At 35.3% G+C, this 21,221-nt stretch overlaps 1 protein-coding gene across 1 annotated transcript; it reads right to left on the bottom strand.

Annotated features, from left to right (window-relative positions):
* Window positions 1-12,366: 12,366 nt before the first annotated feature.
* Window positions 12,367-18,763, bottom strand: LOC143593772 (UDP-sugar pyrophosphorylase-like). Its single transcript, XM_077073287.1, has 16 exons — window positions 18,547-18,763; window positions 18,378-18,482; window positions 17,506-17,622; window positions 17,280-17,420; window positions 17,111-17,210; window positions 16,821-17,020; window positions 16,075-16,139; window positions 15,916-15,976; window positions 15,707-15,824; window positions 15,511-15,635; window positions 15,339-15,415; window positions 15,149-15,254; window positions 14,107-14,166; window positions 13,943-14,023; window positions 13,615-13,854; window positions 12,367-12,766 (listed from the first exon to the last, which is right to left on the bottom strand). Exons 1-16 carry the CDS (start codon window positions 18,664-18,666, stop codon window positions 12,632-12,634), a joined length of 1,851 nt encoding a protein of 616 aa, XP_076929402.1. The 5' UTR covers window positions 18,667-18,763; the 3' UTR covers window positions 12,367-12,631.
* Between the last annotated feature and the right edge of the window lie 2,458 nt (window positions 18,764-21,221).

The raw sequence follows: 21,221 nt of genomic DNA on the forward strand, positions 1-21,221 counted from the left end.
CTGAAAGCATATTAGTGTTTTTTTTATTTACAATATTCAATAATATACATAGTATAATATGTTAATGATAACATTAAAAATTATATTATTTTCAATATTTAATAAACATGGTTTGTTGTAGATTTTTGGATTTCACCAAGTATGTTGTGAAATATATTCTAACAATATACATTAATATAATATATAAATATTTATTTGTATAAAAGTGTATAGATATAATATAAATAGAGTTTAAAGAAAAGTGAATAATTTAATTAGATATAATATAAATGGATTGTAAAAGCAAAGTGAATAATTATTGATTTATGCTATATATTAGTTTTGGAGGGAAAAAAATTGTGAGGATTAACCACAAACTAACACATGTCATATTTATTTTACTTTATTAGAATAGGTGGATAAGTTATAGCTATAAAAACCTAGTTTAAACATGATACAATGATTTTGCATCCAATTCTAAACTGGGTCAGTCATAACTGGGTTTAAGCCCAAAAGAATATAGCTAGTCCAGGTTAAGAATACCGTTTAGTGAAGTTGGGCTGCAAATGTCATCGCCCATCCATATTCCATGTCATATGAGATATGTTTCACTTTGTTATTTTGGTTAAGGAATGAGTAAATTCGGTATTTGTACCGGTATCAAAATCATCACCGAGTTGGTAAGATGGTATCAAAGTTTTGAGTTTCAGTATCGGTACCGGTATTTCCCGAATTTTATCTTCAATACAAGTGCCGGTACTGAACCGATACCGACTCGAATATTACAGTACTGGTTACGTTTTTCGGGATTGGGGTTTTCAGTGCCGGTACCGGTCGGTACCGATCTCATCGCTAATTTTGGTAGGGTACAACTAGAGGTGTACAAAATAACTGGTTTGGGACCGGTTCACTTCAACCCGGCCTGAACCGGTTTGACAAGAAAACCAATCTCACCCAAATCGGGTCATGAACCGACCCGAACCGCCGGTTTTGATACTGATTCTTCTTTTGAACTACCAAACCGGTGTTAAAACAAAACCGGTTTGCGAGAAAAACGGTTTAAACCGGTTCTAAATCGAACCGGGTTGACCGCTGTTGCTCCTAAACCGGTTTCTATACCGAACTGGTTTGGGTTAAACCAGTTTTGACCAGGCTTTGACTAAACCGGTTCGGTTTAGAAAAAAACCGGTTTTGTACACCTCTAGGTACATCTAATCTTGATATATATTGTAAAATTTTGCATTCCTATCACGTACACTGACGTGTGTGAATATATATATAAATATTTAAGTAAAAGTTCAACACAAATCGGGTTTTAAAATAGGTTTTTACCTACAACTAAACCACACGCGAAAGGCAAGTGTACCTATTGTTTGTAATAAAGTGTCGGCAAGAACCGAGTATCAATCCATGGACACAGAAACTTTCTAGTACTAAATCTTTGTAAATGACCAACCGGAAAAATAAATCTTGATTTGAATATTTAACTAATTAAACTAGCATACAAGGAAAACAAAGCAAGTAAAAATACAAGAAAAACAATCAATCCAACAAACTACCTAGACAAGAATCCACTCTACTAACATGACATAATAGCAATGATATGGCAAAACATCATGAATCTAAACATAAATACTAGATTTCAATAAAGCAACCTAATACTAGCAAATAATCATCATGATGAGTTTTCAATCAAGAGATAAACATAGACTAACTTGTTTGTCAAAACAACAAAGTCTCATAATAAAAGGAAAGCTAGCATGAACAACATTCTAACCACCTAAGATTACACTAAAGTAACCAAATTCACGAAATTAATATAAACTTATGAAACTTTAACTAGCAAGTCATCACCAAGTCAAAAATCATAACACCACTCATCAATTTCCAATATTAAGTGTAGGGTTTCATACTCATCAATAATTATATAACCAAGTTAATTTTTACTAGTCATTCCTAACTTAGTAATGTAAACAAAGATTTCATGAACATTCAAAGTTTACAAACAAACATCTAGAACATAGTTTTCCAACATGAATGCCTAAACATAGTTTTCCAACATGAATGCCTAAACATTTCCAACATAACAAGCATGAACACCATCAATATCAACTTATAAATTCAACCATATTCTTTAAAGAAAACCACTTTACCAAAATTATGCATAGATAATATATCACATTAATAAGAGTTTCAACATTGTCTAGATAGCAAAAGTAATTAGCCCATAAGGCTTAATACAACTACAATCAAACAAGAAATAAGCTTACAAAACATGTTCAAGAACAAAGGAATGCAAACTAAGATCAAGCAAGGATTGAAGGATGGAATGATGAATCTTGTGTTGGTGGAAGCCTCCAAGAATCCCCTAAAAATGCTATACTTGATTGAGAGAGAATTCCCAAGACTCCACACACCAAAATGAAGTGAAAATAAGTGTTTATAAGCTTCTGGTCAAAGTGCATGGTCATGTACAAAAAGTACATGGTCGTGCACTATTTTGGGTAAGTCAAACTTTCACTTTCGACGGCTCAGAGTTGCAGGTTCCAAAAAAGTGCACGGTCATGCACAAAAAGTGCATGGTCGTGCATATCCGGCACTAGCTAGTGCACTTTCAAAATTAACGTGTCTTGTCCTCGGCATCGGATAGTGCACGGGCTCGTGCCCTCGGAAATGCATGATGGTGCACAAAAAGTGCATGATGGTACAGTTTCACTTTTGGCACAATAGTAGATGTGCACGGATTCCAATAAAGGTGCACCGTCATGCACATAAAGCGCATGATGGTGCCGTTTCAGAGCATCGTCATGCACTTTCCTAGCATTGTCATGCACTTTGGCACGGTATCAGATGTGCACGAGTTCCGATAAAGGTGCACCATCATGCCCATAAAGTGCATGATGGTGCAGTTGCTCAGCATGGTCATACATTTCCTTAGCATAGTCATGCACCTGCTCTCTGCATGGTCATGCACTTTCTTAGCATGGTCATTCACTTTTGGCAGATTCTTGATTTTTGTCTGAAAAACGCCATCTTTTCATCGTTTCTTCGTTGGGCGGGCGCCCAGACCTGCAAATTCATAAGTAACTCAAATAAGTACCGAATACAACGAATTTGCATGGAGTTTTACCAAAATTAGAGGATAATTTGATATTAAAAGGTGTACCCTTTGTGTTACATCATACACTATTTATTTTAAACGCTACAATCATAGCAAAAAGTGTTTGCACCTCTAAAAGTCAAAATGACCCGAATGACTCCCTGTGATTTCTTGACGGGTTGGTTTGAGTCCCTTTGTCTAAACGTCCGAGTAAGTGAAATTACTATCATGCCATAGATAAAAACAAAACATTTGCAACATTTACGTGCTCAAAATATATAAAACACTAAAAATGACTTTTATCGTTAGAATTGTACAAATAACTAAGATAGTTATGTTAACAATGAAGTAATTATTGTTAAACTATATTATTTTTTAACATAATTATTTTAGTTCAACACTGTAATTATTCTAATTATTTGTATGCTTAGGCTAAGGGTAATGGGGCTTGGTTGAGCCCCAAGTGATCCAATCAAAACCCGATACGTATGCGATGACATTGCCCTGGATCAAGCCCCTCAACCAAGCCCCAGAGGGTGTAATGGTCCAGGTGATCAAGGACTTGATCCAGTTATTTATTTATTTTTTATTTTTTGTTATGCATATAAATTAAAATACTTCATTAAAACATAAATAAAAAGGAAAATAAAAAGGAAAATAAAAAGAAAAATAAAAAGGAAAAAATACATATAAATAGCGTTTTTATTTTTGTGTCACAAATTCCTTCCGAATACGATCTTTTTCATCCTCCATTAGCGCTTGGTCGGATGACGGTAGGTGACTAAAGTCTTTGGCCATAAAAGCCAAACTCTTGAAACGGTTTCTTTTATGCCGAGTTTCACCAATCGAGAAGATTCCACTTGACAATTCCTTAATTTCTTTTTTATAGTCGTCATCAACAACCGTTTTTTTCCCATGATCCCTACCCGGAGGGCGGCTACAACCTTGGTTTTTCAAATGACCTTCGGACAAGTTTAGGTCGAAGTCAATTTGATTCTCCGACCCGCTCGAAGAGACGTATGTGCCGAACGCACTAGTTTTTGTACGTTTTGCCCCATCGCCCACGTCCTCCGCACATAGTTCAATCCATTTCGAGCACTTTCTTAACACCTCCCACAAGTAGCCCTCGTCAAACGTCTTCACCACCCCGTACCTCCTCAGCACCTCTTGTTTCCATTCATCAGATGTGAATTGGTAAAGCGCGAGATCATCGGACCCGCTCGGCCGCATTCGGTTAGCATTGCGGTTATGTATGTTGGTAAACAATCCTACATATTTACGAGTATCGGTCCACCGATCCGATATCATATTATCGGTACGAGCCATACTCCCCACTTGATCATAAAAACATTCCCGAACCTTGCCCCAAAAAACTCGAGCTCTTTGAAAGTCGGCTACAAAATGGATAACAAAAAATGTAATAAGTACACACAAAACTTAAAAGATATATTAAACAATAAAATTCACGAAATAATTTACCCGCGTTCCGATCTTGGGATATTTCAATCCAAGCTTTCGCCAACGCAAGATTCTCTTCTTTAGACCACGGAGTAGACTTTTGCTTCTCCGGTGCCGAAGGACCATCCGCTTCGCCGGTTTTCTTCCCCTTCTTTTTGTGGGATCGTTTTGCCGGCTTCTCCGGTGCCGGCTCCGGTTGTGTTTCCGGGACCGAATAATCGGGTTGTGACATATTCATGAACGCTTGAAACGTTTCGTCGTCCATGTAGTTCAATCCCTCGGGAAATTGAGTGTCGTTGATGTTGATATTACTTTAATCCGAGCCAGATATGGTTTGTAACTTGAGAGATTCTTAAATTATTAGAGAGAAATGTAGTGAGAATAGTGTGTTATTGTTATAAAATGGGGTAGTTATTTATAATGGATTTGTAAAAAAAAGAAGATTAAAATAGCCGACGACTATTTTTTTTAAAACCAAAACCTCCAACGGCTATATATGCCCCGCGATCCCAGCCACGAGGCTCGGAAGTGGAACCAAGTAGGTTCGGACAACCGTTGATGATCCAAACCTTTATAAACAACTCCCACAACCCTTCTTCTCACTTTCCACCTTCCTTTCTTTCTTTCGATTCTTCAAGATTTGAAATCATTCACAAACCCTAATAATAATAAACCCAAACATTTTATAATCTGGGTTTCTTTCGTTTGACCCAAGAAATCAAATTATGGCCATAAGATCAATAAGAATGAAGCAGCTTTCCGATATCACAAATTACCAGACACCCCCACCACCGCTTAATTTTCATCAAATTCTTCCACTAACGCCTTCATCATCTTCATCTAAAGATCATCTTTTGAAGGTAAATTTAATATCTTTTTAGTTACATTTGGATGATATAATAAATAATAAACTATTCAAGAAAATTCAAACATTGTTTTATATTTTTTTTTATTAAATTGCGCAGGAACATGCAGAGATGATGAAGCTTATTGCTGAACAAAAGTATGACTATATTTTTTTATGGTTTTATAATCGTAGCAATATCTTAATCAATATGTTTTTCGTGTAAATAATGGAAATCTAGTGGTGATAATCGTGTCAGGTTATCGGGGTGAAATTGATGTATCTAGATTTGTAAACGAATCGCACAAACACGAGCAATGCAAGTCTGTTTGTTAATTTTACCGAACAAACGAACGAATATGAACACTTAAAACAAACAGACTTTCCTGTTCGAGTTCGTTGTTTTAAGTTTTAAGAGTATTTATATGTATGTGCTCGTATTCGTTTATGTTTGGTCATGTTCGTTCATTAAAAATTTAACGTGAATATTCAAATTAAAGTTTAAAATACCATTATCATTGCATACGACATTTTAAAAGTTACAAAGCGTTATAAAATATTAAAATTTAAATTGATAAGTAAATCTGATAAACAAACAAATGTAAATGAATGTATATACACGAACAAACCATGTGTTCATGCTTTTTTATATCGAATGAACAAAAACTTATAACAAACTTCCCACCGAATAGTTCACTCAACATTTGGTTCAGGCCTAGATGAACCTGAACGCGGCCCTGTTAGAAAATAAAAATATTTCATTAAGAAAAATAAGAGGATTGACAATATTTCATCATTTCCTAATTAAGAGATAATGCCAGCCCACAATTGATCATTGAGCCATTAAGAATCTCCCGCCATAAAACACTAATTGTATTACCTTGTTAGCTCAACAACTTTTTCCTATTTATTGTATTGTTTGTCTTCTATACAATATATCTCAAAAAAATATACAACCAGTTTACTTTTCAACTACAATTCTTTATTCTTTCAATTCTCAACATGGTATCAGAGCAGTGTTTCTTGGATTGAACCTGCTCAATACTGCTCTCGTCATTCACCCTTTTCTTTCAAACCTTTCAGAAAAAAAACAGATATAAAACCATAGCCGAAAAAACAAGCAATGATGATCTTGTTTTACAGGTCATAAATCTCCAAAAACCCAGCCTTAACAATCAAAATCATACCAAAAAACAGAATATATCCGATAACTTGACAAACAACCTCAAACAAAATAGCCAAAACTCCGCCAAATCGGATCCGCTACTCTCGGCTGAGGGCGTTTGTGCAGCCGTACGGAAAGAGGTAGCACATCAGGTTATCATCGGAGCTACCACAGACAACTTGACCTCTTTAAACAGTGTGGCGGTAGGCTTGCCTGCCAACGGATCTATTGAATCCGAAGGATTTGGGTATCTAGCAATGGAGGCGGAACTGAAACGGATGTTATCTGATCTCCAAAACCTCAAATCTGTATTACCGGATCCATCTCATTAGGCATTCATCAATCAAATTCGGTTGCGTGTAGAGAATCTCACCGTCAATCAAATACATCGTTCAAAAGCCAAGGATATGAGTGCAGAGGTTGTAGACAGCAGTCCGAAAACCACCAACAGCAGTGGCGCCAACCACCATAATATCGAAGGGCGGAGTGGCGGCAGATTTAGGGGGGTTGCATTGGCCAAAGATGGAGTTGCAGAGATGGTGTTGTGGCAAAAGGAGGTAACGGGTTTGAGGACTTTACCACAAACCCTTACTTTTTAAACTCTAATTTTCTACAGCCTATAATATTAAAAAGTTTAAATAAACCTCATGGGGAATTTATTAAATATGATACTGGGCAAAGTGTGTATAAAAAAACCCAACATGGCTCAGTTCCCATAAATAAAGCCCAAGCCCCTGAAGATCATGTTTTTTACGGAAAAGAATCAAATAAAAGTATTGAGGGAAATAAAAATAATCAGGGGTCTATAAGGAAAGAGGGGGTCTTAGAATTTGTTGGACAAGCAAATATGGTTGAAACGAGTGAAAATTTAGAAAAACAATGGATATTTGATTATGGTGCTACTGACACGATGACTTTTGAACTATCCGACATAATTTCAAAATCTACCCAAAATTAACCATATTAAAACCGCAAATGGGGGGTAGTTCCCGTAAAAGGAGGGGGGAATATTGAAATTTCTCCAACTTTAAAACTTTCAAATTGCCTTTCTGTCCCGTCTTTGTCACATAAGCTATTATCTATTAGTCATGTAACAAAAGAATTAAATTGTTCAGTACTAATGCATCCGACATTTTGTATTTTACAAGACATTAGGACATGAATGATTATTGGGCGTGGCACTGAACGTCAATGATTATATTATGTAGACGAAGTGACTCAACATGGTACTGTGATGCTTGCCCATGGGACTACAGATCGAGAAGCTTGGTTATGGCATAGACGATTGGGACACCCATCCATAGGTTATTTACGTATTTTATTTCCAAAATTATTTCCTTTAAATGCAACATTAAATTGTGAAACTTGTGTTTTGGCTAAAAGTCATAGGCATACTTTTATACCGAATAACACAAAAGTTAACTTTCCTTTTTCCCTAACCCATTCGGACGTATGGGGACCTGCCGAAGTTATTGGGGGACAAAATTTTTGGTTTTTTGTTCTTTTCGTTGATGATTGTACTCGTATGACATGGATCTATTTTCTAAAACATAAAAATGAGGTTTTTGAAAAATTTACTAATTTTTATACAATGATTCAAACACAATTTAAAACCAATATCCAAGTGCTGCGGTCCGATAATGAGGGTGAATTTGTTAACACCTCAATGACACAATTTTGTCAAGCAAAAGGAATAATTCACCAAACGTCATGTTCTCACACCCCCAAACAAAATGGGACCGTTGAAAGAAAAAACCGCATTCTATTAGAAATAACACAGGCTCTTCTAATTGAATCTCAAACCCCGAAGTCGTTTTGGCCTGACGCTCTCGCCACTGCCACTTATCTTCTCAATCGGCTGCCAACCAAAGCCCTTGACTTAAAAACCCCTCTTCAAACACTTTCTGAATTTACCAAACTCCCACCAGAACTTACGTTACAACCACGAGTATTTGGATGCTCTGTCTTTGTCCACATACCCAAAACAAATCGAACCAAGCTTGACCCTTGTGCGGAAAAATGTGTTTTTGTGGGCTATGGTGTCAACCAAAAAGGATATCGATGTTATAGCCCAAAAAGACGTCATATGTATACTACCACGAACTGTGACTTCCTTGAAACCGAATTTTTCTATATATCCCAACACAATGGTCAGGGGACGAAAGAAGATAATGACACCTTGAGTTGGATAAAATGGGTTCCAAAATGGGCTTCATCGTCAGAAGAAGTCAATCATAGTACCCAACCATCACCTGAAGTAGATCATAGTACCCAAGAAGAGTTACTTACTTCACAACATTCTGATGAACCAACAATCGGCGTTCGAAACCAAAATCTTCCCAACCTAACAACGGAGGTAAGTAATTCTCAAACACATGAAGATGTACAAAAGGTAGTAACTCATAATATTGATAATGCTAATACTGATAACATTGATATATCTGATAATTGTGAGATAGAAATAGAACAAAGTATGCAGGAGGAACAAGAACACGAAACAATGCAAGAAGAAACTGCCGAGAGATATGTTCTCCCACCAAGGGTTAACCGAGGAATCCCAGCTAAACGATACTCCTCAGAAAAAAATAGTAGATCCTCTAGGTATCCCATAGCAAATATAGCCGAGGGAAACCTATCCAAAGAAGCTAGAGCCTTTACTACCTCTTTATACGCTGAACAAATTCCAATATCTGTAGAAGAAGCCCTATATTCAAAGAATTGGAAGGACGCTATGGATAAGGAGATGGAAGCACTAGCAAAGAGTGACACATGGGAGAAATGTGACCTTCCAAAAGGAAAGAAACCAGTGGGATGTAGATGGGTCTTCACAATTAAACGTAAACTAGATGGAAGCATTGAAAGATATAAAGCACGATTAGTAGCTAAGGGCTATAGCCAAACATATGGGATTGATTACTCCGAGACATTCTCCCCCGTAGCTAAGATTAACACTATCCGTGTTCTTTTTTCTATCGCCGCAAATGAAGGATGGCCTCTTCAACAATTTGATGTTAAGAATGCCTTCCTATATGGAGAATTAAAGGAGGAAGTTTATATGAATGCTCCTCCCGGATACACGGGAAATTTCAAGACAAAGGAAGTATGTCGGCTGAAAAAATCTCTATACGGACTTAAACAATCTCCTCGAGCTTGGTTCGGCCGATTCACTCTTGCAATGAAGAGATATGGGTTTCGACAAAGCAACTCTGATCATACGTTGTTTCTTAAACAAAGAGGTAAATTTGTAACTTGTTTAATTATATATGTTGATGACATGATCATTACAGGAAACGACGAGGAAGAAATGAAGAAATTAAAGATAAATTTGTTTAAAGAGTTCGAGATGAAGGACTTGGGAAGACTGAAGTACTTCCTTGGAATTGAAGTACTAAGGTCTAAAAAGGGTATCTTTATATGTCAAAAGAAATATATTCTTGATCTTCTTGCAGAGACAGGAATGATTGATTGCAAACCTGCCGACACCCCAATGGTAGTAAACCACAAACTCCATATGGAAGAAGAAACAAAATTGACAGAGAAAGGGGAATACCAGCGCCTGGTAGGAAAACTGATATACCTCTCGCATACCCGTCCAGATATTGCATATGCGGTTGGGGTGGTCAGTAAGTTCATGCATCGACCACAAGTAACTCACATGGAAGCAATATGGAGGATTATTAGATACCTCAAGGGAACAACAGGTTATGGAGTCCTATTTCAACCAAACAAACATCTAAAGATCCAAATGTATACTGATGCAGATTGGGCTGGAGATGAAGATGATCGAAGATCAACATCAGGAAACTTTACCTTAGTTGGAGGAAACTTAGTTACATGGAGAAGCAAAAAACAGAAGGTGGTAGCATTATCCAACGCCGAAGCTGAGTTTCGAGGTATCGAACGAGGCCTGGCGGAAGTACTATGGATACGAAAACTTTTGACAGAGATCGGGTTTCCTCAAACTGAAGCCAGTAGGATCATGTGTGATAACAAGGCTGCAATACAAATATCAGAAAATCCTGTTCAACATGATCGTACAAAGCATGTGGAAGTTGATAGAAATTTCATCAAAGAAAAACTTGAAACAAAAATTATAGAGCTACCTTTCGTTCGATCAGAATACCAGTTAGCAGATATATTAACAAAGGCTGTCAATGGGAAAATCTTCAGCAATTGTCTTGCCAAGTTGAATATCGGAGATCCCACTACTCAACTTGAGGGGGAGTGTTAGAAAATAAAAATATTTCATTAAGAAAATAAGAGGATTGACAATATTTCATCATTTCCTACTTAAGAGATCATGCCAGCCCACAATTGATCATTGAGCCGTTAAGAATCTCCCGCCATAAAACACTAATTGTATTACCTTGTTTAGCTCAACAACTTTTTCCTATTTATTGTATTGTTTGTCTTCTATGCAATATATCTCAAAAAAATATACAACCAGTTTACTCTTCAACTACAATTCTTTATTCTTTCAATTTTCAACAGGCCCATTTGCTTATTCTTGGCAAAGGCATCCTGAACACACTTAAAACCATTAACCCGAACATGGCCTGTAAACAGGTTAAATGGGGTTTAATATTGTAAATATTTTTTTTCTTATTATTGTTATTATAATTCTGAATAACAGCAAGATCATAGAGATGAACGGAGTTGAGTTACAAAAGATGTGAATATTTGTTCAGAAAACACAGTCGCAAAACTGGAAGCTTGCTCAATCAAACGTCATATGATGGCGGTTAGTACTTTGTTTTCATAACAAGTAATATCAATCTTATTTTCTTCAACACCAAGTAAAACTTGACATTAATGTTTCATCATTTATTGACAGGAGCTTACTATTGGCAAGAAAAAGGTACATTGTTTTAAATGTACAAGTTCTAATGTTGCATAAATTATTGTGGTGTTTATCTAATATGCTTATTTTCTCATAACAGCTAACAGAATTGGAGCATCAGCTTGGCTGCGAAGATGCTTTGTTTAAAGCAATGTGTTTCGACCTTCAGGTATGCATTTAAGTAGAGGCGTCAATCGTGTCTGTTTGTTTTGATAAACCCGAAAAAGATCCATATATTTATTCGTGCACACATCTAATGATTTTCAGGCGAAGCGTGAGACGAATGACAAAAAATGCAAATCTATGGTGGCTTTGCTTGTTTTTCTTTTTGTTTCTTTACCCATTAAAAACGACTAATATTTTATTTCCACTTTGGCAGATGAAGGATGGTGAAAACACTCCTATCAACCGACAGAATACCAACAGACGTATACGTCCAGTAAGAAGTCAAAGTAAATACTACAAAATCAAAAACTTGTTAAAATTGTTAATCAAGTTTTTAACTTGCTTATTAACTAGTTGGTTCCTGATGTTTGCAGCAATTGGCCACATGACTACGGTTCAAGCTTCATCATCATCATCGTACTCAGTATATCCCACCAATAGCAATGACTACGGTTCAAGCTTCTGAAGAAGAAATAGTTGACAATAAAAGGTTAGCATAATATTAATATCTGGACAATATATATGCGTTTAATGGCTCATTTCATTCAAAATTACTAATATGTTAGAGAACTGCATAACAGTGCGTTTAGACCAATACATACAAATACATAATTGTCTTATATATCAAACTCAAAACAACATAACTGTACGCTTCTCGTGGTTCTCAACATATTATTGGCTCAATAAATACTTTAATTATTCTGATATGTTTGATTTTTCAAAACCAGGCGTTGTGTGAGAAGGCAGGCGGCTAGGTTTACATCTCCAGAAGACGAATTTAATGAGAATTTTTTTGAGATTAAGGATCTTAACACGCACGAAGATTACAGTCCAACTTCAAAAACAATTACACAACAAAAACATGGCAAATGCGGGCTGAAACCCAAACAACGTCAAGAATCACAAAGAATTTCTTTTGGAAGACCGCCTCGAAAGGCTGCTGGTAAAATACACACTTACAAGGAAACTCCTCTCAACGTCAAAATGAGAAGACCACAATAACATATTTGTGATTTCCAGTTTTTTAAAAATATTTCGGGATATAATGTAAACAAATAGAATGTTTGATCTCAATTGGATTTAAGGTTTTTCTAACTGCTCCATCTTGTTTATTTTGAAACCCCTAATTCGTACTTCCTCAGGCAATGCAGTGTTATCTTTATCAATGCTTTCAACTGCCCACCCTTTATTTTGCACCAATCCGCCCACTTTCACCTGAAAAAAATGAGAACGTATGGTAACGGGTCAAACCAGGTTCGGGGTTAAAACGGGTTGGGCTTTACTTGACCCGTAACACACCTAAAAGTCTCCATCTTTTCTTTTATAGTGTAGTGATTTATTATGGTTCCAGCAATATTATTGTTTCGTTAATAATCTTTGAATAAGTAAATATATTGAATAAAAAATGATTTAGGAGATCGTATGCAAATAAATATGAAGAAGAATTTAGGCATGTAAGTGAACTCAATGTTCAATGAGCCGTTCGGGAACTGTTTGGTGGGATTGTAGGTAGTCATGTTTGTTCATTTAAGTTTGTTTATGTTCGTATATGCTTGTTTATGTATGTTCATTTATGTTTGTTTATACTCCATTCCTTTATGATTGTAATATTAATTTATTATACTTCATTCCTTTATGCTAGCAAGAAACAAATTTTCATTATAATTTATTTATCACTAATTTTAATTTGAAATCAATGGGATTTTCATATTTTTAAAGCCCTTGTTTAGATATTTATTCATTCATGTTTGGCAAGTCATGTTGTGCTGGTCTATCTTTATTTATGTTTATTCATTTCCATTTGTGTCTATTTAAGTGCGATAATATTAGCGAACGGACATAAACACAAACATGAACATCCGTTCGTTTAAGTGTTTAGGTCTGTTCATCTGTTACGTATAGCATTGTCATCCTGTTTAGGTTTGTAAACAAATCAAAACAGGATGACTTTTGACCCGCTTGACTCACTCATCTTTTTTAGCTATGTTTTGATTATATTTATAGCTATTTAACGTGCTATACGTAAAACATAAGATTACCACAAGACAAAATATTTAACGCACCTCTGCATCATCAACTGAATTGATAATAAGGGCTCCATCCAATGACAGATCTTGAATAATTACATTACTACCCTTGATGACCAATGTTGACTTCTGAGAAACAAAGTTGTTTCCACTCACTTTGCGCTTAACATCCGCAAACGTAACGGCCCATTTCGGTTTCCACACGACACGGGCCCACACCTCAACTTCTTGACCATTAAATACCTCTTTAACCGGATCATCTATCTTAACACCTGCCTGAAAACAAACATAACCAAAAGGGCTCGTTGGTAACGGGTCAATACGAGTTTAATATTTTTATGAAGAATTAAGGTTGACTGTTGACCTTTCTTAGAATCATGCAATTAGATCGATAAACTGCTGTTTCTCCAGAAGTGGCACTGTGATACGGGTTTCCCTTCGGTACCTATAATTCATATATTCAAATAGCCAATTAAAATAATTAATAATAATCATAATTTTTCATTTAGTGATTAGGAAACAAACTACCTTTGCAGCATCTTCTGGATTGTTCTTCACGGGTGCATATGCAAGCCATGGATCTGTAACCTAAAAGAACCAGACGTTCAGTGAAGCGTTTAGCGGGAATTTCGTTTATAGTCATTTATTTAATAAATGAATGAGCATGAAAAATGTTTATTCGGTAAAACGAACGAACATGAGGACAAGTCTTGTTCATTCAATAAGGTTCATTTATGTTTGTTAGTTTAAGCTCGTTCATTTATGTTCGTTTGTATATTCATTTAAAACATTTATGAAATTAAAATATCACCTCTTACAGTTTAGTCTAGTTTTATTAAAAAATTTAAGCTCAACATATTGATATTTCACGCCCTGCTTGCGGTGCGCGCATATAATGTATATATGTGTGAACCCACGGGTGGGCAAAAGTGAAATTGCACTAATTTTGACGTTATTTTACTAATCTCATGAAAATAACGTTAAAAGTGGCGGAAGGTTAATCAGGCATCATGTGGTGGCGTTGATAGCCGAAAGACAAGGGTACATGCACCGATCAGCCGGTGTCCCGATGATTGAGTATTATGTGCCTTATGTATAAGGCTTGATGCAAAACTACTATCGAGCCAGGGGTCTCACCGGAAGCAGCCTCTCTATCCCTATAGGGTAGAGGTAAGGCTGTCTACATCTTACCCTCCTCAGACCCTACCATAGCTTTGCTATTGGCGGGATATACTGAGTACGATGATGACGATGATGATGATGATGATGTTGATATTTCCATTTAGTTTTAATTGGTGTACGCTCGGTTATGTTCTTTCATCTATGTTCAACTATGTTCGTTCATTTAAGTCTGTTTGTTTATACTATTAACAAACGGACATAAACGGACACGAACATGCAAGTTTTCATAACCAACGGACATGAACAAGAAAATCCCATTCGTTTGATTATTCGTGTTTGATTAATTCGTTTGAATGACAATTTTGTAAATTCATGCAATGAGGAATAAACAATGAATAATGTTAGCGCCCATTATAAATAGTTAAAAGCAATAATCAGTTTTACTTACTGTAAATCCAACGCGTGCAGACGGGGACAATGTTTTAGGATAATCTTGCATCATACATTCTAACCTAGTAGATGACTTGAATACAGTTTTTGTTGAATCCTTGTATCTAAAAGTTATTAGATTAATTTTACAGCTCTTAAAAAATGATCTTTTTACAAAAAGATTTTCAAAATATCAAAACGGTAGTTACTTGGGGTTAACAAACTCCTGTATAGCGCCACCAGTTTTTGAGAGCTCATCAATGTAAGAACCAAGCTCAAGAATTAACTGCAAACAAACATATTAATGAAACCAAGACTGTGAAAACAAAATAACGAAATAATACACGTGATTAAGAATGTCACAAAAGGTGAAATATATACTTGGTTTATGTTTCCAGGATATGGAGAATAACCGGTTTCACAATTAGCATCACCATCAGGATGACCTGTTGCTCTAAGCAATGGATCCAGTTGATTATACTCCACATTAATCACCATTTCTCTTCCTGAAGTTAATATATTAATATTAAAATAGCATAATTTTAATATATAATAATTAATAAGATAACACATGTACCATCTGCACGAGTGAGTTTTGTGATGCCTCCAATAGCCTCTTTAGCCTTGCGAGGAACCGAAAGAGAATTAACATGGTAATTTTTAGTGGCGCTAACTCCTAAAGCTGCAGGAATTGCCTGGAAAAAATAATTAATTTATTTAAAAATTATCTTATGAATTATGATAATAAAGTGTTTAAGACTTTACGCAATTTATTCTGATGGAGACCTTGAATAGAAGTCCATTGGTATCTTGGAAAAACAACACCCATCTCAAACCAGCTTTTTTCCTATAAAAGATAGTTATACATGATAAAAAAAATTATCAGATAACTAAAAAAGTAACATTTTTTATAAAGACAAAAACCGAATAAATAATAAAACGCACCATTCTTTAAGAAGCCCGCTTGAATAGAGAAGTGAATGAACATCACCATGACCATGCGGTTTTGTCTAATAAGATAAACAAAAACGGTTAATAACTCTTGAAGAAATAATAATACCTAATTATATACTTTAGCAGACAAGAAAAGAGAGTGGAGATTGAGATGGTTTGGACATGTAAAGAGAAGACAGACAACGAATCCTGTTAGATCCGTAGAAAACATTACTATAGAGGGGAGGAGGGGTAGAGGACGACCGAAATTGACTTGGGATGAGAGGATTAGGCATGATTTGATAGACCTAAACCTCTCCGAGGACATGGTTGAGGATAGGAATTCGTGGAGAAGTAGAATTAAAGTTAAGGATTTTTAGAGAGAATTGAATACCTTAGGGCTTAGACTTAACTTATTTAGGTCACATACCATAATGGTATTTCCCTTACATATTTTATTATTATTATTATTATTATTAACTTTTATATTGCGGTTAAACTGTGACCTTATTATTAATATTATTATAATTAGTAGTAGTTTTTTATATACCTGTTAAACTTTGATTTCCTTTTTTTTGCTTCATACACATGTTCTTAGAGCCGAGGGTCTCTCTGGAAGCCACCTCTTTATTCCTTTGGATAGAGGTACGGTGTGACTACATCCCACCCTCCCCAGACCCTACCTATAGCTCTGCTGTCGGTGGGATTTTACTGGGTATGATTGATTGATTGATTGATATATACTTTAGAATATTAACCTGTATTCTATATTTATTTTTTGGATCTAAAGCAAGCCGAGCATCATTGTCAGCTAAACAAGCAACTTTTTCCTGTTTAAGAAGTTTCACTTGTGTGGATTTCATCCCAAAATAAGAGTTTGATTCCAAAAGTTGTAGCGTGCGTGCATGAGTATCGTCTGAAGTCATTATCACAAAGGGTACGTCTCGTTTGCATTCACCTACAATTCAACAACAATCATGTGATTGACTTTTTATATGCTTATTTTGACTTTATATCGGTCCATTATAATATGCAAACAATTAGCAACCTTGAGCCTGTTTATAACTAGCTTCAGATAAAGATAAGACGGACTCTATGTAGTGTTGTAAGAAACAGGCTCCTGTAGTTGTCTCCATTGGAAGCGCCACCTATAAATGGATCGAATTTTAATAAAAACATGTACTAAAAGATCAAAATTCAAATAACAAAAATAGAACCTTTATTCCATTGTATCCAAGACGTTCACCGAGCCCACCTGCCACAAGAACAAATGCAGCATTTTGCACTTGCGTGACACCGGTTTCCTCATATTTTATAAAGTTATCATCACCAAATGTCAGAACTTCACCGGATGGAACCTGCAGAAATGCATTTCATATCTAAAACTAATAAAAAAAATAGTAATTTGCAATATATGAGTGTTTAAAGATATGTGTTACTTACAGATGGTTTGAACCCATCAAATGGATTCTTTCCTGCCTTTGAATCTGCTAACAGTTCTCTTGCAGTTTTGATATATGATTTCAAACCACCAGGGTAGCTTGAATTAAGAACAGCGACCTAAAAGAACACGGTATGATCCAAAGTTTAAGAAAAACATGTGTAACTCATAATTTACAAACTACATATTTCTTTCTTGTAGAAGGATTCAAAATCTGGATTTAATTTTGATTTAGGATGATGATTAAGTGCAAAAATCGAACGAAAAAAGAAAATGTGAGAACCGTAGGCGTGGGATTCTAGAACTTGGACTTGAGAACGGATCTAGAACAAAAACGAGAACTGAACTTGGAAAAAAAAAGAACTGAAACTAAAATGTGTAAGAAACGGTACAGAGGGCAGGCCAGCTAGAGTTTATATGTACCTCGAGCTGGCTTTGATACCATGTAAGATTATGAAGAGGCTGACATGCATTACCAATTACCAAATAGGTTACCTTACAATTTATAGACACTACACATTCAAACCGGACTCGAAAAATTCAAAATTGGTTACCATTCTAATTCAAATTGAAGGTTCGAATTCTGTTTTCAAAAATTCAGATTCGATTCAGTTCAAATTCGATTTAGTAATCGAATTTCAAATCAAATACAAACTTGTGCTTTTTATATTCGATTCGAAATTCGGATTCAAATAGGTATAACCTACTATAAACTCTATCTAATCTGATATGCATTGACATTATTCGGCAACATAATTGGGGATCTGGTTATCACTAAATCAATCAATGATTTCACAATTGAAGATAGAACACAATTACACAAATGACAATGCAATATGAATAATAAACCGTATCGAAACAAACCGAGCCGTACCTGATCGAAAAACGATACTTTGTGATGATCATCAACGCCAGGATCCGGCCAATCCTGGAACAAGTGTCCTTGTTCCATCTCCACCAGCATCTTCGCAAGCTCTACCTGTAAAACAATAACATAATCAGTGTGTAAACATGCATTAGTGAACGGAAACACGTGGACGTACATGATCTGGAGAGAAGATTGAGAGGTTTTTGTGGAGATTTGGAGAAGATGAAGTAGAGAGGTGGTTGATTTGAGCATTGGCGAGTTTGTTAATGGTGGTGTTGATGAGTGGTGAAGCCATGAAGGTAAGCAAGTATAGATCTCAATAATAAATAATAATTGTTGTAGGGTGTAAGTAACAGTGGTTGGTAACTAACTGCAAGCAGACGAGGATGAAGATGATGGATGACGTTGACGTACAATGGAATGCCTCTGAATTTATATGCGGGCGAATATTATTAGGGCTAATTACCAAAATAGAAAAAATCAGCTTTTTACCAAAATAGACATGTCTATTTTAGCCTACATCTTTCCAATTATTGGCTTTTTGACCAATAAACGACTGACACGTCACCGAAGCCCGTTAAGGCGGCTAAGCCTTAGCCGCTACTTTATGGGCACGGAATTTTATGAAAAGTAAACGGGTCACACCTTTAGCCAATAAAAAATCGACACGTGTCAAAGACGGCTAAACTTAGCCTACATCTATAGTTATTTAGCCGGCATCTTTGACTCTTAGCCGGCTTCGGGATACGTATCTAGTTACTTAGCCGGCTCCAAATATTCCTTCTTAGCCGGCTCCAACTCGGCTTGTGTAGGCTAAGGCTACACTTAGCCGTCTTTTTTTTTTTCATTTAGCCGTCTAATTTTAGCCGCCAAATTCAATATTTTACCAACCTTAACAACTCTATTAAATATTTAGCCGGCTTCACTTAGCTGTCTTCTTAGCCCGTGTAAATTTAACCCCCAAAAATTAAATATTTTTCCTACTCAATTAATTATTTTGCCGGTTTCGCCTAGCCGTCAATTTTTTTTCTCCTAGCCGGCATGTTTTAGATTGTAATCGTTCATAAATATTTACATACATAAAATAATTTTTATAAAAATAAACCAAGTTAATTCATTCAGAATGGCAAAAAAAATTTTACATTTGGCGTTGTCGGCCTACCATCGAGTAGATTGCAATCGTTATTTAGTATGTTTTGTTATTGTTATGTTTCTTAATTTTTATTATTAATGAACATTTCTGTGTATTACCTTTTAGTATCTACATGCATAAAATAATTTTTATAAAAATAAACCAAGTTAATTCATTTATAAAAACAACTTTATTGGTTAACAAACATTTTTTAAAATGAAAAAATAGATACGGTATAGTAAGAAGTAAAAAAGTTTGATAGGGTGAAGATTATTTTATAAGATGAAGTGAAGATGGTTGTATAGTTTATAAAAATGGTTGGTGAAAAATTAAATTTTGGTAGGTAAATGTATTTATTTCTGATGGCTAAAACATGCGGGCTAGGAGAAAAAAATTGACGGCTAGGCGAAACCGGCTAAATAATTAATTGAGTAGGTAAAAATATTTAATTTTGGGGCTAAATTTACACCGGCTAAGAAGACGGCTAAATATTTAATAGAGTTGGTAAGGTTGGTAAAATATTACATTTTGGCGGCTAAAATTAGACGGCTAAATGAAAAAAAAGAAGACGGGTAAGTGTAGCCTTAGCCTACACAAGCCGAGTTGGAGCCGGCTAAGAAGGAATATTTGGAGCCGGCTAAGTAACTAGACACGTATCCCGAAGCCGGCTAAGAGTCAAAGATGTCGGCTAAATAACCATAGATGTAGGCTAAGTTTAGCCGCTTTTGACACGTGTCGATTTTTTATTGGCTAAAGGTGGGACCCGTTTACTTTTCATAAAATTTAGTGCCCATAAAGTGGCGGCTAAGGCTTAGCCGCCTTAGCGGGCTTCGGTGACGTGTCAGTCGTTTATTGGTCAAAAAACCAATGATTTGAGAGATGTAGGCTAAAATAGACATGTCTATTTTGGTAAAAAGCTGGTCAAAGATGTCTATTTTGGTAATTTTCCCATATTATTATACTCGTAGCAATGATAACTTCAGTTTGGGATTAACAATTGGGTTATTTTTTTGAAATTTATTATATATTATCTACTAGGTTAAATACTCGTGTATACACGGGTTGGGTAAATTATATTAACAAAATAACAAAGCAATGTGAAATAGTTATACTAATTTAGTATTAGATGAATGAATATGTATTACAACGTTGAATAAAATAAAAAAAGAAAATTCGATTGTAAATTTTCATTAATCTTTAAAAAATTTCTTCATATACAACAATAGTAGTTACCATTTTTATCTAAAAATTGCAACTTAAATCTCTAAAAATTTTCTTGTATATAATGTTTATATTTATTTAATTAACCTTTCTTACTAATAACACACAATTGTTACTAAAAACATAAATCATTTAATACTAATATTAATTTAGGGGGTGTTTGTGATTCCTTATATTATCTCCTAATAACTTATTTAAGGCTTGAGTTATATGTTATAAAGTTTTAACTTATACCTTGGGTATGTTTGGCAAAACTAGCTGGTAGCTGTAGCTGGAAGCTGGTGGCTAAAAGCTGTAGCTAGTAGCTGTTAGCTGTAGCTTTTTAGATATATTTAGATGTTTGACAGAGTAGCTGGAGCTTTTAATAAAACGTATAAAATTACTAAAATAGGCATAACTAAAATCAATAGTAAATGTATTTATTTTGGAAGGTTATTTAAGTAAATTATCATACTAAAATCTTGTAGCTATTTCTAAACGCTACTAGTAGAAGCTTT

The sequence above is a fragment of the Bidens hawaiensis genome, unplaced genomic scaffold (genome assembly GCF_021521415.1).
Source record: "Bidens hawaiensis isolate Kalapana, Puna unplaced genomic scaffold, B.hawaiensis_p1.1 tig00042753_1, whole genome shotgun sequence".
In the NCBI taxonomy this organism is placed as follows: Eukaryota; Viridiplantae; Streptophyta; class Magnoliopsida; order Asterales; family Asteraceae; genus Bidens; species Bidens hawaiensis.